The 16366-nt window shown below is 45.7% G+C and overlaps 1 protein-coding gene across 4 annotated transcripts; it reads right to left on the bottom strand.

Moving 5' to 3' along the window:
• Nucleotides 1–763: 763 nt before the first annotated feature.
• On the bottom strand, nt 764–15595 carry ASB2 (ankyrin repeat and SOCS box containing 2). Of its 4 annotated transcripts, none has more exons than XM_053475682.1 (10): nt 15376–15595; nt 12546–12807; nt 8007–8090; nt 6688–6854; nt 5884–6039; nt 5523–5768; nt 5110–5284; nt 3015–3567; nt 1216–1369; nt 764–1120 (listed from the first exon to the last, which is right to left on the bottom strand). In XM_053475682.1, exons 2-10 carry the CDS (start codon nt 12800–12802, stop codon nt 978–980), a joined length of 1935 nt encoding a protein of 644 aa, XP_053331657.1. In that variant the 5' UTR covers nt 12803–12807; nt 15376–15595; the 3' UTR covers nt 764–977. The 4 variants fall into 4 exon arrangements, with proteins under 4 accessions (XP_053331657.1, XP_053331658.1, XP_053331659.1 ...); XM_053475683.1 differs by having other exon boundaries at nt 8043–8090; XM_053475684.1 differs by lacking the exon at nt 8007–8090.
• Between the last annotated feature and the right edge of the window lie 771 nt (nt 15596–16366).

Here is a 16366-nt window from a genome sequence, read left to right as displayed (position 1 = left end):
GCCTGTCATGCATGCGCTGGACATTCCCATCATGCTCAGCCGGCAGGTCGTTTTGCTAATGGATTAGGAAAGATTAGGCATCTCCTGGACAGAAATAACCCTTCATAGGGAAGTATAACAAAGCCAGTTTATTTGTACAGCGCCGGCAATGTACACGGCACTTCACACCTTGATACACAGCGGGTGATGCAGAAGAAAGTGATTCTGGAGCTCTTATTACCATAGCAACTGCCAATTATCATGATCAGCTCATTTGTTGCTATGGTGATAAGAAAAACAATCCTTTCTATGATGACTTTTAATTAATTTGTTTGTTTATCACTAAATTTCTTCTGTTTAAAAACACGATTTCATTCCGGAAGAAACACTTTTTGGGTACAAAGTCACCATTTTAAACCGTATTCTGGCATCTTTTTTTTTCTTAACTCTCGGGTCTGATAGAAGCAGGAGGTGTTTTAACGCAATTGGGAAATGATGTCATCATAACCCCCCCCCGTTCTTGCAGCGTCAATGAGAAAGAAGCTCAGGCAGGTGAGCAATGAACAGGTACGCGGGGGGCCAGACACCGCAGCATTAACCCTTTGAATGCCAAACAGCTCTGCGGAAGTCACTGACCTGGCACGCGAAGGGTTATGCCTTGAAGAAAAAAAAAACTCATTTTCATGCAATATTTCTAAATACCAAATAACCTTGAAAGACAGATTTCTGTAGAAAGCATCCGCCCGGGTGTGAGATTCATTCGAATGAAATGAATGAAAACCTCGCATTCATTCACTTACACAGCCTTGAAATCAGACTTGCGTTGCTGACCATTCTGTGACTTTCCTGGAAACGTTGTTCCCCCCGCAGTTCATCCTCTGTTTAACCCTTTCACAGCTGGAGAATAAATACCTGATCCTGTTTTGCCCTTCCCCTTTCAGCCATAAGCTTATTGCGAGAACAACACGTTATCCATGCGCGGCGTTCCGGAGGTCAGCTTAACAGCCATCGGAATTATCGTACGTCAGATACCGGAGGAGTCTCTGCGGCAGCGGCAGCGTGTTTAGCAGCCTGATGCGGTTTATTCCGACGAGTTCTCTGACTCTCAAGCGACACAGATGTGTCAGGGGCCGGGGGGGTTCTAGGAGGGAAGCACATTCTTAGTCTAGAACCAGGAATTCTGTATAAAGTATATTTTGAGGGGGTCTACGATTACGGATTAGGGGGTCTTCTTACCCGATTTTGCCTTGATGCACTCCCAGTCTTCGAAGCTGTCTAAATGTTCCTGCAGCCGAGAACAAAGGGTGACGTTTCCGACGTAATCGAGAAGAACGTCTATGATGGGTCCTGCCCAGCGGCTGAGGTCCGGCGTAGAAACCATCTCACAAAACTAAGAGAAAACACCCAGAAAAATCTATCCCTTTCTCCAACTCGGACCGCGATAAAGGATTTCAAACGGGTTACATTCACACAGGTGGATCTGGAGTTCCTCTCCGGCCCACTTTTGGTTTCTAGGTTTGGATCTGTGATCCGGTTCTGCCGATGCTCATGCATTTATGTGAGTGCTTTTTACTTTAATATCAGACTTGAAATCAGGTGTTTAATAAATAAATGACGGAGTTTAGAGATGAACTAAAGTTTGGTAGAAAGAAATAGAAATAGTAGGCAACTGGTTTAAGATACATCGGTCTCGTCTTAGATTCAGGAGCCGTATGTCTATCACATGCATGTTTAATCCCCTCACTGTATTACCCTCTACCACCTCTGCTGGGAGGCTGTTCCACTTACCAACCACCCTCTCAGTAAAATAAAACTTCCTTCCATCCCATCTCATCCCTCTAGTATTAGATTTGAGTCTCTTGTAACTTTTCTCCTATGAAATAAACTTTCCTCCTGTCCTTTATTAACCCCTTTATGTATTTAAATGTCTCTCTCCCATCCCCTTAGCTCTCTTCTCTCCCATCTCCTTCTCTCTCCCTCTGTCTCCCATGTCTCTCTCTCTCCCATCCCCTTTCTTTCTATTCTCTCCCATCCCATTCTCTCTCTACTCTCCCATCCCTTCTCTCTTTTCTCTCCCCCTCTCCCATCCTTTTCTCTCTCTTATCTCCCCTGTCTCTCTCTCCCATCCCTTCTCTCTTTTCTCTCCCCTGTATCTCTCTCTCCCATCCCTTCTCTCTCTGTTTTCTCTCCCCTGTATCTCTCTCTCCCATCCCTTCTCTCTCTTCTCTCCCCTGTCTCTCTCTCCCATCTCCTTCTCTCTCCCCCTGTCTCCCATGTCTCTCTCTCTCCCATCCCCTTTCTTTCTATTCTCTCCCATCCCATTCTCTCTCTACTCTCCCATCCCTTCTCTCTTTTCTCTCCCCGTCTCTCCCTCACTCCCATCTTTTCTCTCTCTTTTCTCTCCCCTGTATCTCTCTCTCCCATCCCTTCTCTCTTTTCTCTCCCCCTCTCCCATCCTTTTCTCTCTCTTCTCTCCCGTCTCTCTCTCCCATCCCTTCTCTCTCTTCTCTCCCCTGTCTCTCTCTCCCATCTCCTTCTCTCTCCCTCTGTCTCCCATGTCTCTCTCTCTCTCCCATCCCCTTTCTTTCTATTCTCTCCCATCCCATTCTCTCTCTACTCTCCCATCCCTTCTCTCTCCCCGTCTCTCCCTCACTCCCATCCCTTTCTCTCTCTTCTCTCCCCGTCTCTCTCTCCCATCCCTTCTCTCTTTTCTCTCCCCGTCTCTCCCTCACTCCCATCTTTTCTCTCTCTTTTCTCTCCCCTGTATCTCTCTCTCCCATCCCTTCTCTCTTTTCTCTCCCCGTCTCTCTCTCCCATCCCTTCTCTCTTTTCTCTCCCCGTCTCTCCCTCACTCCCATCTTTTCTCTCTCTTTTCTCTCCCCTGTATCTCTCTCTCCCATCCCTTCTCTCTTTTCTCTCCCCCTCTCCCATCCCTTCTCTCTTTTCTCTCCCCTGTATCTCTCTCTCCCATCCCTTCTCTCTCTTTTCTCCTCCAAGCTCCAAGGGGGGGGTGGGGTCGGGGGGTAATCATTTACCTGCACGATTTTTGGTTGTTTGGGGCCAGTCTGTTCACGGCTCGTCATTTCTATCGGGGGATGGGGCCCATTTCCATAGTCACATTTAAAGCAGGTTTCTCCGTCACATCCCAGGTCCATGATGAACTTCAGAATGCTCAGGAACCTCATGGAAAACATAATGGTGGCCGGGAAGGAGGTCGGGTGAGTGGCGATGTAGGCGTTGATGTTGGCGCCATGGTCCAGAAGCAGTTTCATCGTCTTGCAGCACCCGTGGCGTATGGAAATGAGCAGCGGGTTGATGAGGTCGATGTTGGGGTTGGCTCCGGCTTCCAGGAGCAGTTGGGTTGCGTGGATGTTATTGTTCATGACGGCGAAGTAGAGCGCGGTGCTGCGCTTGTCCTCGTAGAGCCGCGCGCGGTCGTGGGAAAGGGTGAAGTTGACGTCGTAGCCGGCGTTGACGAGTTCCTCTAAGACGTCGTCGTTGTTCCGCTCTGCCGCGATATGGAGCGGGCTGATCCCGCTGCGCTTCACTCGGACGCGGCTGGTCACCGGGATGAGCATGGAGACGATCCTACGGAGGAGGACAGAAGATACGTTCTAACGACCTCGCTCGATACTGTATCACACGCAGCCACATCACACAATCATTCCCATACCGGGAGAAATCGATACTGGATTCAGACGACCGATCCCTTATATATTAAAAATCATTGCGTCTGTGACCCCCCATCAACAGAAATCACTTTCAGTCATTTTTCATTATTTAGAGCAAAAAAAAAATCACGGACACTTCTCTATACACTCTATACTAATCTATATACTAATACTATATATCAGATGGGTCACATGGTCCTTATCTGCCATCGCATTCCATGTTATGTATATATATAGATAAATGTGTGTGTTAGCGTGTGTGGTAGTGAGTATGTGTGAGCTATTTACTAAAGAGGAGAGGGCAAGTACCAGGGGCCAGAATGTGACAGCCCTCCCCTCTGTGTGTATATATATCTATCTATCTATATACATATATATATACACACAGTCCGCATACACACACTCACACACATCCCATTTTTTAGCGATGTTCCTGATTAGAACCAGATATCCCGTTGAGTTTAAGACTCAATTTTTTTATTTTTTTATGTATTTATTATTATTATTATTGTTGCTGTTTTTATTGTTATTACTATTATTTATTGTTGTTATTATTGTTATTGTTAGACATAAATAATAATGTTATCCGTTAAGATCGGGAAAAATAAAGCAATATCTTGAACGACGTCTCTAAGAAGAAATAATAAAACTTTTATCACCCTCAAAAGGCGATCAGATCGTTACCTAGATCAGCCGCCCGGAAACGGATCAAACCTGATAAATATTAAATATTTTTATTGCCCATTTCTTTAAAATCTAAATGCGTCGGGCCGTCAGAGCCAACCCCCCCCCGACATTATTCTCATATATCACCCCCCTACTTTTATAATTACGGGTAACGTAACCCCCCCCCTTGCGCCGTCACATTCCGGAATGTAGCAAGTTTTAGAATACGGTGATTTTTTTTGTTGTTACAATAAATGATTCTCTAGAGTCTGAAATATTTGGGAGCGCCGTGATTGGTGGAGGGTGAGCCGGGCCCCGCCGTCAGGGCTGTACAGATGGGTCTAGGCGGTTGGTATAAATGTCAGTGTGGCGTGTGGATGGCCGTCCGCGGGGCCGAGCCCTGCCATTGCATGAGTGCATGATGTGGATGCGGTTACATGTTTAAATTCCTGAACGATGACATAAGACCCCCGCTGGACGGAGGATTCTGTTCGTATTACGAGTGCCAGAAGCATTACTCATTCTTTGCGCTTTGGGGAAAGCTGTCAGTTTTCTCTTTTTTTTGCTGCCCCATACCAGGAACATGTGCGGTGTGTTAGCGAGGAGCCCCCCGCGCGGGGTATTATGCTGAGCTCTCAGGTGTATAACTAATTCTAGGGGCCGCAGGAATTTACATTGGGGATAATAGCCACCAACTCTCCCGGGGTTCTTGGATAAAGTGGTGTGGTTATGCGTGAGATGTGAGGTGTGCGGGTCGCGCAGGGCGCCTGGCCCTTGTGACGCGGAAACGTACTCATCGTTGTCTCGCTTTTTGGCTGCGACGTGAATAGGCAGCAGCCCGTCTTTGTTCTGTTTGTTGGCGTCGGCTCCTTGGGCCAGCAGACACTCCACAATTTCCTCATGGCCGTTTTTAGAGGCCTCAAACAGCGCCGTGGCGTTATCGTTGGCTTGTGTATCGATCTCAGCCCCTGAAAGAGAATACAAAGAAACCTAGAACCTGCCGGCAGATCGGCCCATCCGGCCCCCGTCTAGTCGCCCGTCTTTCCTGCTGTAAAGACTCAAACCTTAATCAGTCGTTGGTCTCGTCTTAGATTCAGGAGCCGTATGTCTACCCCATGCATGTTTAATGCCCTCGCTGTATTACCCTCTACCACTTCTGCCGGGAGGCCGTTCCACTCATCTGCCACCCTATGATATGGGACCTACCGCATTTTATGAGATATCGCAATGCCTCCAGCTGGCCGCTCTGGGCAGCAACAAACAGGGGGGTGATGCCGTAGCAGTTTTTGGCTTCGATTTTTGCTCCGTTTTTCTCCAGAATTTCTATGATCTCCAGGTCGTTCCGCGCCACGGCTTCATGCAGCGCGGTCCAGCCCCGGTTACAGCGATGATTAACGTCGGCCCGGTACTCCACGAGCAGCCGCACGGCGTCCGCGTTTCTCTGCTCACAGGCTTCGGGATAAAAAGATCTTCCGTTAATTATTCACAAAACCCGCAGAAATTCACACTTAGAATAATTATAATTGGCGCCGCTCTGCTAGATAAATCTTCTCCGCCCGAAAGTTACCTTTATAAAGCGGGGTCTCTCTGGACTTGTTGGCGATATCGGGCTCGGCTCCGGAGTGCAGCAGGAACCGCAAGACGTCTAAGTTTCCCCTCACCGTCGCCATGTACGTTGCCGTCTCCTCCAGCAGGGTCCGCTGGTCAATCGTGCACGGATACGCTGTAACAAGAACACCACGCGTCAGCCCTGCGCCTGGTCCAACGGGGCGAGAGGGGCAACTGCACCAGGAGTGCAACGTGGGAGACGCGCTTCAGCCCCTCGGCAGCAATGTGCATGCGCCGCCTCCAGCTTCTAGAAGTGGATGTGATGGCGGCACGCGGTGGGACCTCCGACTTGGCCCTAGACGCCAAGAGCTTCAGTTAGAGCTGCGCATGTATAATAGCAAAGGGAGCTTCTGGAACTCAACGGAACTTCTGGAACTTAATGTGACTTCTAGAACCCAACAGAACTTCTAGAACTCAACGGAACGTCTGGAACATTAGCCATGGTGTCTGAAGACTTTTTCCTTCTAGAACCTGCTGGTTCTCCTTCAATCCCCAACAACCGATCCTGAGATTCCCAATTCCATAATTAAATGTTATTTGCCAGCAACATTGTTACCTTAAACGGGACCGAGGGCCAACACGGGGTTAATTAATGATCTCCCTCGAAATGAATTATTATTAATGGAATAATTAGTAAATTCGTCTGCCCCGGAGTGATTAATTTACGCTCCATGAAAGCCACGGCAAAGCTGGAAGAACCCGGAGCGTAGAACACGGCCCCCCTCGCCCCCCCGGTACGTTATTAGACTACGGAGGTCCCAACCTTGCAGCAGAAGCTTTGCGCAGCCCAGCGCCCCGTAGTAGGCCGCCTCGTGCAGCGGAAGCCAGCCGTCCTTGTTGGGTTCGTAGAGATGTTTTCCTGCCTTCATCATTTCGTTCAGCGCCTCCTCGTCCTTCTTCATGATCGTCTCTTCGATGGGACTCCACTCGCTGGAAACAGCACCGCAGAGACACCCATTACTCTCAGCCAGCACGTTATAAACTGCAGCATTTCATACACAAAATATTTGTTACATATGTGTGCATGTGAAGATCAGTGTGTGTAATTGTGAGTGTGTGTGTTTATGTGTGTGAATGATTGTGAGCGTGTGTTTATGTGTGTGAATGATTGTGAGTGTGTGTTTATGTGTGGGTGTAATTGTGAGAGTGTGTGTTGATGTGTGTGTAATTGTGAGTGTATGTGTGTCTATGTGTGTGTGATTGTGAGTGTGTGTGTTTATGTGTGGGTGTAATTGTGAGTGTGTGTTGATGTGCGTGTGATTGTGAGTGTATGTGTGTTTATGTGTGTGTGATTGTGTGTGTTTATGTGTGTGATTGTGAGTGTATGTGTGTCTATGTGTGCGTGTGTGATTGTGTGTGTTTATGTTTAATCGTGTGTTGATGTGCGTGTCATGCTTGTCACATGGCGGCTCGTGTTGATGTTGTGAAAGTAGATCCCATGTAAACGGGTTGATCCTATATTTAGTATGTGAAGAGCTGCGGGTCAAATCAAAGGACACGCCGAGCCCGTGGGAAGGGGTAAAAATACAATGCGACCCCCCCCGAAACATACAAAACTATGTAAATAACCCCAAAACTGGAGCCCCGCCGAACACGTGAGTTTATTGTAACAATGTGTCAGCGTTCTGTCACACATCACAACACACGTGTGTCCCTCTCCGTCTTAGCGTGTTACGGACACTTCTGCGTATTATCAGCTGTCATTGTTTCGCTACAGAATCTGCCGGCGATATATATATTGATACAAATGCAGTAGGTACATTCCAACTGTTACCATGGTTACTGTTGCATATTATATGTAGAATTCCACCCCTCGTAGATCCCCCCGGATATATTTATTTGCTAAAAGCATTAATGTCACTGTTATACACGCCGCTCCACAACACACAATTACACAATTACACAATTACACATTCTAACACCCGGGCACTGATATAACGTGTACTGTTACACAATATTATAGCAATAATTAACCCCTTGCGTGCCAGCGGGGGTGAGTAAGGTTATTAAATCCATGCATCCCCCCCCCCCGACACCTTGCTCTGTGCTCCCAATCGCAGACTCGGGGCAGGAGCCACTCACATGGTCTGGTTGGTGCAGTAATAGCTGCCATCATACCTCTTCCTTACCGCCTTCCCTGACCCCGCGCCGGGGGACTGCGCTGTGCTGGATTTGTGTCGGCAGGCATGGAATAAAGAGAAATATTCCGAGTAAGAGAAGCAGGTCATGTCCAGAGCTTGGCAGGAGAGAGAGAGAGAGAGAGAGGCAGAGAGTGGAGGCAGAGAGAGAGGCAGAGAGAGAGAGAGAGAATGAGAGAGATAGAGAGAGAGAGAGAGAGAGAGAGAGAGGCAGAGAGTGGAGGCAGGAGAGAGAGAGAGAGAGCGAGAGAGAGAGAGAGAGGCAGACAGCGGAGGCTCCTTCTGCTTTACTGATAAAGCCTCCTGTAGCCTGAATAGAAGCAGATGGTGGAGACTCCACTCAGCTGCTCCGAACACTTGATTATTTTTGGCCCCGGGAGGAAATGTCAAGGGATTTGAATGACCATATAAGACAACAATGAACTAAAACACACACACACACACACACACACACACACATACATACATACACACATACATACATACACACGTACATACACATACATTCATTCATACACACATACATACATACACACATACACATACACACATGCACACATACATACACATATATTCATTCATACACACACACATACACATACACACACATACATACACACATACACACATACATACATATACATACATACATACACACATACACACATGCACACATACATACACATATATTCATTCATACACACACACATACACATACACACACACATACATACACACATACACACATACATACATATACATACATACACACGTACATACACATACATTCATTCATACACACATACATACATACAGACATACATACACACACAAACACACATACATTCACATACATTCATTCATACACACATACACATATACATACACACATACATACACACACACATACATACACACCCATACATACACACATACACACACATACATACACACACATACACATATACACTCATACATATACACACATACATACACACATACACACACATACATACACACACATACATACACACACATATACATATATATACACACACGTACATATACACACACATACACATACATACACACACACATACATATACACACATACATACACACATACACACACATACACACCCATACATACACCCATACATACATACACACACACATACATATACACACACATACACATATACACACATACATACACACACATACATACACACATACACACACATATACATATATATACACACACATACATATACACACACATACACATACATACACACACATACATACATATACACATACACACACACATACATGTACACACACATTCACACACATACACATACATACACACACACATACATACGCGCAAACACGCACACGCACACACACATACATACAAACGCACACTCTCAGGATCCCTAGGTCTCACCCCAGTGGGGTTTCCTTTCTCCGTGGTACAGGGGGCTGCTAAGGTGGCAGAGCCTGGACGCTTTTCTAATGATGCTGCGGAAGGCGAGGGTAAGAGGCTTGCCTGGGACCCCCGGATACCCTGCAGGGACGATTGGATTTGACACCCATGTTCTCCCTTTAACCGGAGACTTGGTGCCCCCTTCCCCAACTGTCAATGCGCACCGAAAACAGCCTCGCCCCCAGCCTTTTTTATTTCTCATGGATACTGATGCACATTGCGCATGGACTCATGCAATCAGAAAGGAAGTGCTGCGGTGTGTGGCAGGAAGTGTACTTGAGTATGCTTTGTGCTTTCCCTAGAAACAGACGGGGGAGGAGCAAAATCAGACCAAAATATCATCTTCTTACTGCGATATCTGAAGAACGCCTGCACCGATTTGCCTGCAGCAAAATGCATTGGAGTCCACACTCAATGAGCTTCTCAATGCATTTTACATGGAAACTGGGCTGGAATTGTGCTTTAAATGCAGACTTCTTAAAATAAGAAAGGGACTGCTGAGATCTCTCTCCTGAATAATGTATTCTACCCATACACGCTGCTAATTGACTCTGGGGTGTAGCGGATGGCGGTGTGCACTATATGGGAGATGCATTAACTATATTAGCAGGAAGCAGCTGCTGCCTCGCAGATCACATGCACATTTATGACGGGCGGCAGGGAACCGCCAATCACTCGGCCAACGACCAGCTGACCATACGGGAATCTCATTTTACATCAGCCAGAATTTGGAGCCGGTCCATAAAGATGAGACATCGACCTCGCGGGATGATGTAATATTATATCCCGATGTGATTCCACAACACGTGTAACAACGTAACGCTCGGCGCTAACATGTTTCTTAGAAACATCGGAACCCTAGAACCTGCCGGCAGATCGGCCCCATCCGGCCCCCATCTAGTCTCCCGTTTCTCCTGCTGTAAAGACTGAAACCTCAATCAGTCGTTGGTCTCGTCTTAGATTCAGGAGCCGTATGTCTATCCCATGCATGTTTAATACCCTCACTGTATTACCCTCTACCACTTCTGCTGGGAGGCTGTTCAACTTATCTACCACCCCCTCTTGGTTAGTCTCTAAGTGTTTCGCAATAATATTATCTTATTATTCAGTAAGACCAGGCAAACATTTGCAATCCATGCAGCTGTGATGTGTTGAGTACCCAACTGGCACACTAAAGAGTTAACTTTTTTTACACCTCGGCTGCTGCATCAACTCTTTACTTTTAGTAAGAAAATCTTCCCTGCCCTCCCATCTTATTCTTGACTCATAAAACAGTGAGGCCTGGGTTGCCCCCAGGGATCGGTGTGACCTAGGGGCCATTAACTCTCAGCATGCCAAAGACTAGGCGCACGAATGGCATTTACAGACGCATTCGGCGTATGCCTATAATTTAACGACGATCATGGGGGTATCGCAGGGTTCTACAGCCCTAAAAGCCCCCATAATGTGTATAGAAACAGCAGGAAAGGGGTTTTATCAATTAAAGGGGGTAAATAAAACCCATTCTTCTTTTTCTGTCCATTCCCCCCGAGACTGGGGTAAAACCCTGAGAATCGGCCCATTCCCCCGAGACGGGGTAAAAACCCTGAGAATCGGCCCATTCACCCCGAGACGGGGTAAAAACCCTGAGAATCGGCCCATTCCCCCCGAGACGGGGTAAAAACTTTGAGAATCGGCCCATTCATCCTGAGACTGGGGTAAAACCCTGAGAATCTGCCCATTCCCCCCGAGACTGGGGTCAAAACCCTGAGAATCGGCTCATTCCCCCGAGACGGGGGCAAAAACCCTGAGAATCTGCCCATTCCCCCCGAGACGGGGTAAAAACCCTGAGAATCTGCCCATTCACCCCGAGACTGGGGTAAAAACCCTGAGAATCGGCCCATTCACCCCGAGACTGGGGTAAAAACCCTGAGAATCGGCCCATTCCCCCCGAGACTGGGGCAAAAACCCTGAGAATCGGCCCATTCACCCTGAGACGGGGGTAAAAACCCTGAGAATCGGCCCATTCACCCCGAGACGGGGGTAAAAACCCTGAGAATCGGCCCATTCACCCTGAGACGGGGGTAAAAACCCTGAGAATCTGCCCATTCCCTTTATGGCCCTAAAAATCAGTCCATTAACCCTGTGATGACCTCTTGTATTAACAATAATAAGAAGACTTCCTGAAATTATTTGTTTTGGAGAAAGTTTTGTATTTTTTTGACAATTGTTTTCTCCCAAACAGATCCGTCCCTCTGCGTTTATTTGGGGGATTTGCAGTATAATTGGGTCATTCTTTCCTGGCGATGAATGTTTTCGTTTAATAAAGACCACGAGAAACATACATTACTTTTTTGCACGAGGACTTTCTTGACTGTATGTTTTGGGGATTAACCCTCGCTGACAATGTGCGGACAACAAACTCCGGCTCCCGAAGGGTTAACAGAGATTCACATAAATGCGACCAGAAAGGGATTATATCTGAGCCGCTTTACGTCATTTTCTGTGTCGTTTTTGGCCCCCGTTTGGGAATCTGCCCTGAATTCTCGTAGATAAACAAAGAGTCATTTTCCTAGAACCGAAAAGGTTTCAAGGTGAAAAATAGAAGGAAATTGGACTAAAAAAAAAAATTGATGTATAAGAAATTGTTGTGAAATATTTAATTATTTTTCATGATTTTAGATGTAATTGTATGGAATATATATATATAAATAAAATATATGAATAATATATATAATATTATAATTTATATTTATATATATATTATAAATAATATTATAATACATGTAAATATTTGCATGAAGAGTAAACAATCCCCCCCCCCCCGTTCATTGTAAAGGCAAGGAAGGCCACAGCTGCTGCGGAACCTCCTGTGCCGCCTTCCCGTCCTCTAGTTCCTGATTTTGCATTTTGTAGAAATGATCAATAAATCACTTTTTACAAATAATTGTCCAATGGTCCAACCCCGGCAGCCCAGGGGTTAATAAGACCCTTAGGCAGATGGGGGCTCCTCACCTGTTGTTTGCTGGGGGCTGCGGGGGCTCTTTTTTCGTGGTGGGTCTGTTCCAGCTGGCAGCTGCTGCCCCCTCGTTGACATTGGCAGGCAGTTTTTGATGTCTGGGGCCAGTTGTCTGCCCCGGGTTCGTCTCCCCCAGACTCTGCTCGATGGCCATTTGTATCAACTCCTCCTCGCTCAAACTGCTGTACAGACTGTAGTCCTCCGAGCCCAACGCGGACCTCGCTGGCCCGGAGTTAGACACCTGGGTCGCCATTTCAGCTGAAACAGAGAAAAAAATCAAACAAAATCTATATAAACAAGCAGGCTGGGGGGCACTTTCTATAAACAATTAACAAGACGGTGGTAGATAAGCGGAACAGCCTCCCAGCCGAGGTGGTAGAGGCCAATATAGTGAGGGGATCTAAAGAAGCTCCTGAATCTATGACAAGACTGACTAGATGGGCCGAATGGGGCCGATCTGCCGGCAGATTCTAGATTTAACCCTTTAGCCACCCATCACATCTATTTACTCCTGGTCAAAGTGACCCCCGCATTATTATGCACCTAAACTGCACTTAATTTAAACAATGAATGTAAGCACATTGTAAACAATTAATCGCTTGCGCAGGCAGACAATATACTGCGGTCAGACATTCCATGCGGTCACCGGAAAGCAACATTGTATCTAGTCCCGGGTGTTATGATACATCATTGTGTGACGTTAGTGATAGTAAAGACAGCAGACCGCGGGAATTCTGCTACAGACAGAGCTTGAAGGGCGTCCAATGACACCGCAGGATGCCCCGGGGGAATTTTGATTCCATTTACTGAGAAAGTGGAGTTTCGCGCATCAAGCACTAGGTGGCGATGTTGACCCAACGGCACTTGGTAGGCCTGGCACATGTCTTGGCATCTCTCGTTACTTGATGGGAGTTTGGAAGGGGGTGGTAAACGGTTAAATACCCAGTGCAAGGTCAAAGGTCATCGAAAGAAGCAACTTGACCTAAAGAGGGTTTCCTCGTAAAAATACTTCCAGACGACAACGGGGATGTTCCATTACAGTAACTGCTGCGCTTTTACCACTTTGCACCAGCCCACCTGTGCTAAAGTAAGGATCTAGTAGGGGGTTTTATATTATGGAGTGGACTACCACTGGCCCTTGAGGGGCCAATAGCTCCATCTGGGAGATGGCTGAGCATTTTGAGAGTTGCCATCCTCATTACCTCGGGTATACTCGCCCCTCTAGCACGTTACAGCGTGTTCGTGTTGCTGCTGATCTGAATTTGATTTGAAGAGGAGCCCGCTGAGTGCTCTCCCCGGTTACGTAACACATTATTCAGAGATCAGCCGGACGTATCATGTGGAAAAGTTTAGGCAATAAATAAAACTCGATCCGGGGGTCACACAGCAAACAAGAAACAGATCTCTCCGCGAGTAAACACGTCTCCGGTCCATGCGCGGCGCCTTTATGACTCCGCAGAAAAGGTCTTGGACCGCGATGACCGTGTTTCGGTGAAACCAGAATATCAACAAGTTTACGAGAGCCGGACCGGTCTCCTGATGGCCCCCTTTAACCCTTTGCACCTGAGAGGCGTGCTATAGGCGCGTTATTTCCGGACACATGTACATTTCACATGTTGCTGACATGTAACCTGGGGGTCGTTACATGTGCCGGTCAGCAACATGTTATATATAAATAAGTGCCTCCGATCACACACCTGTAGGACAATCAAATGGGGAAGGTGCCTTATTTGCTATTGTGCCGGCAAAATATGTAGAAAGTTGATCATTTCACCTGTGTTCAAGCAGGCCAGTAAGTTCGGCTAATTTAGGATTTGTAGCCAATTGTATGCTGGAGTTATGTGACCTACCCTGAGAATTCATTATCTGAAAGAACTGAAGTGCAGGGGTCTGGTGTCAGATTGCGCATGCACACCGAGATAACACGCAGCTTAAAGCCAGCTCTGTGTCAAAGCAGAACTCATGATCTCACACGTGCGATGCTATATTTTGCCTTATCAGCACTTAGGCCCTGAGACAGCGTAGGGGGGTGCGCTGTAATAGATGCCCCATTTTTTTGCACTTCTGTAAAATGATGATGTCATATGTCATATGATGTCATATATGTAATATGTATATATATTATACATATACTAAATATATATATATATAATAAATATATATATATATATTATATATATATATATAAATAAAATATATACACAAAATATAATGTAATAATTATAATAATGCATTTATGCTACATAAAAAATAAATAATAGCCTGATAATAATAGCAATAATAAATAATAATATAAATCTATTATATAATACATATATGCAATTAAATAATAAATAACCAATTATATCAATAAATATAAATATATTCATTATATAATATGATTGTATTTATATCAATACGTAGAATAATATTATTATATTACTAATTTAATGTTATTTTATTTATAATATATTATTATTAGTTATTCTGTTATTTTATAGGCAAAATATGTATATTTTCCATAGCAACACATACTTAAAACACATTATATGAATGTTTTATTAAATGCTGTACACTTTTGGCTTATGCAATAGAAAATATTACAATTAGGGTGACGCCGTCTGTAACGGGAGCGGAGGCACTTATAAATATATAGCATGTGATGCATGGCTGCATGAACACCGCTGCAGACCTGCATGACGCATTGCATTTATTATTATTTTGATGTATATAGCGCCGACATATTCTGCAGCGCTGTACAATGAGGATTTATAAATCCTCCCCAGCTAAAAGTTGAAATCAGAGATGAGTCTGAGTAATCAGTTCCATTCGCTCAGGATCAGTTACCTTATTCCTTTCAGATTACCCCCAATCCTACGTTCTGGAATCAGAAGTGCGGCCGCGCATGCATCGCTCCTCTCCCAACGGCCGCAGGTTCATTCTGTGCAGCTCTCCAGGAGCGGTGACTTAGGACGTTAGAGTTTATTTCTGGTGCGGTGCATGATCAGAGGTGACGAGCCAAATTTCTGCCGCGTATCTCAGATTTCATGTATACAGATTACGGGAGCGCGTTAAAAATATTAGAAATAAGAGAAAGAAACAACGAAAACTGCTGCGTCGGACGGAGGAGATCCTGAAAAGAACGGATACGAAGGGTTAAAAGTTTCCATGAACCGTTGTTTGTGATTCACGGCTCGCGGGGCCATATATGGGCAAATAAGTGGAAATCAAGGAGTAATAAAAAAAAAAAAAACGTTACAGCGGCCAAATTAAGTCTGGCAGATTCCCAGACACAGATTGGGTATTTTCACCCCGTCTTAGTCGCCCGTTTCTCCTGCTGTAACGACTCAAACCTTAATCAGTCGTCTTAGATTCAGGAGCCGTATGTCTATCCCATGCATGTTTAATACCCTCACTGTATTACCCTCTACCACCTCTGCTGGGAGGCTGTTCCACTTATCCACCACCCTCTCAGTACAGCAGAAAGCTTTTGTTTCTAGTCTATTTCCTCCCCTGGAGTTCTTTTTCCCTTACAAAGTCTGCCTGAACCAATCAGCAACAATCAGCAACTTAATAGGAGAGAGATAACTTCATGGGGAGAAATAATCATGCAGATGGCTGTACGAACGCAGCTGCTTCCTGAGCTTGTATGAAAATCAGGTTCTGAATCGTTTATCCGGGACCCTTTACAATCCAAAACGCAGATAAATTCTACCTGCAAATTTTGGATATTTCAGATGTCACATTAATTAAAGGGCCACACAGGAGTGATGGGAGTGATAAAGGGCCATTGGAACACAGGAGTGATGGGAGTGATGAAGGGCCATTGGAACACAGG

Source organism: Spea bombifrons, chromosome 9 (genome assembly GCF_027358695.1).
Source record: "Spea bombifrons isolate aSpeBom1 chromosome 9, aSpeBom1.2.pri, whole genome shotgun sequence".
NCBI lineage: Eukaryota > Metazoa > Chordata > Amphibia > Anura > Pelobatidae > Spea > Spea bombifrons.
The sequence above is the reverse complement of the archived record's forward strand: the minus strand, read 5'-3'. Positions and strand labels throughout refer to the sequence as shown.

Bases quoted from the DNA above. Each gene is read 5' to 3' on its own strand.
- ASB2 (XM_053475682.1), bottom strand. From the start codon at position 12,802: ATGGCGACCCAGGTGTCTAACTCCGGGCCAGCGAGGTCCGCGTTGGGC. The intron at 5,769-5,883 runs GTAACTTTCGGG...TTTATCCCGAAG, and splicing joins AGAGACCCCGCTTTATAAAG to CCTGTGAGCAGAGAAACGCG. The intron at 3,568-5,109 runs GTACGTTTCCGC...CCTCCTCCGTAG, and splicing joins AAAAAGCGAGACAACGATGA to GATCGTCTCCATGCTCATCC.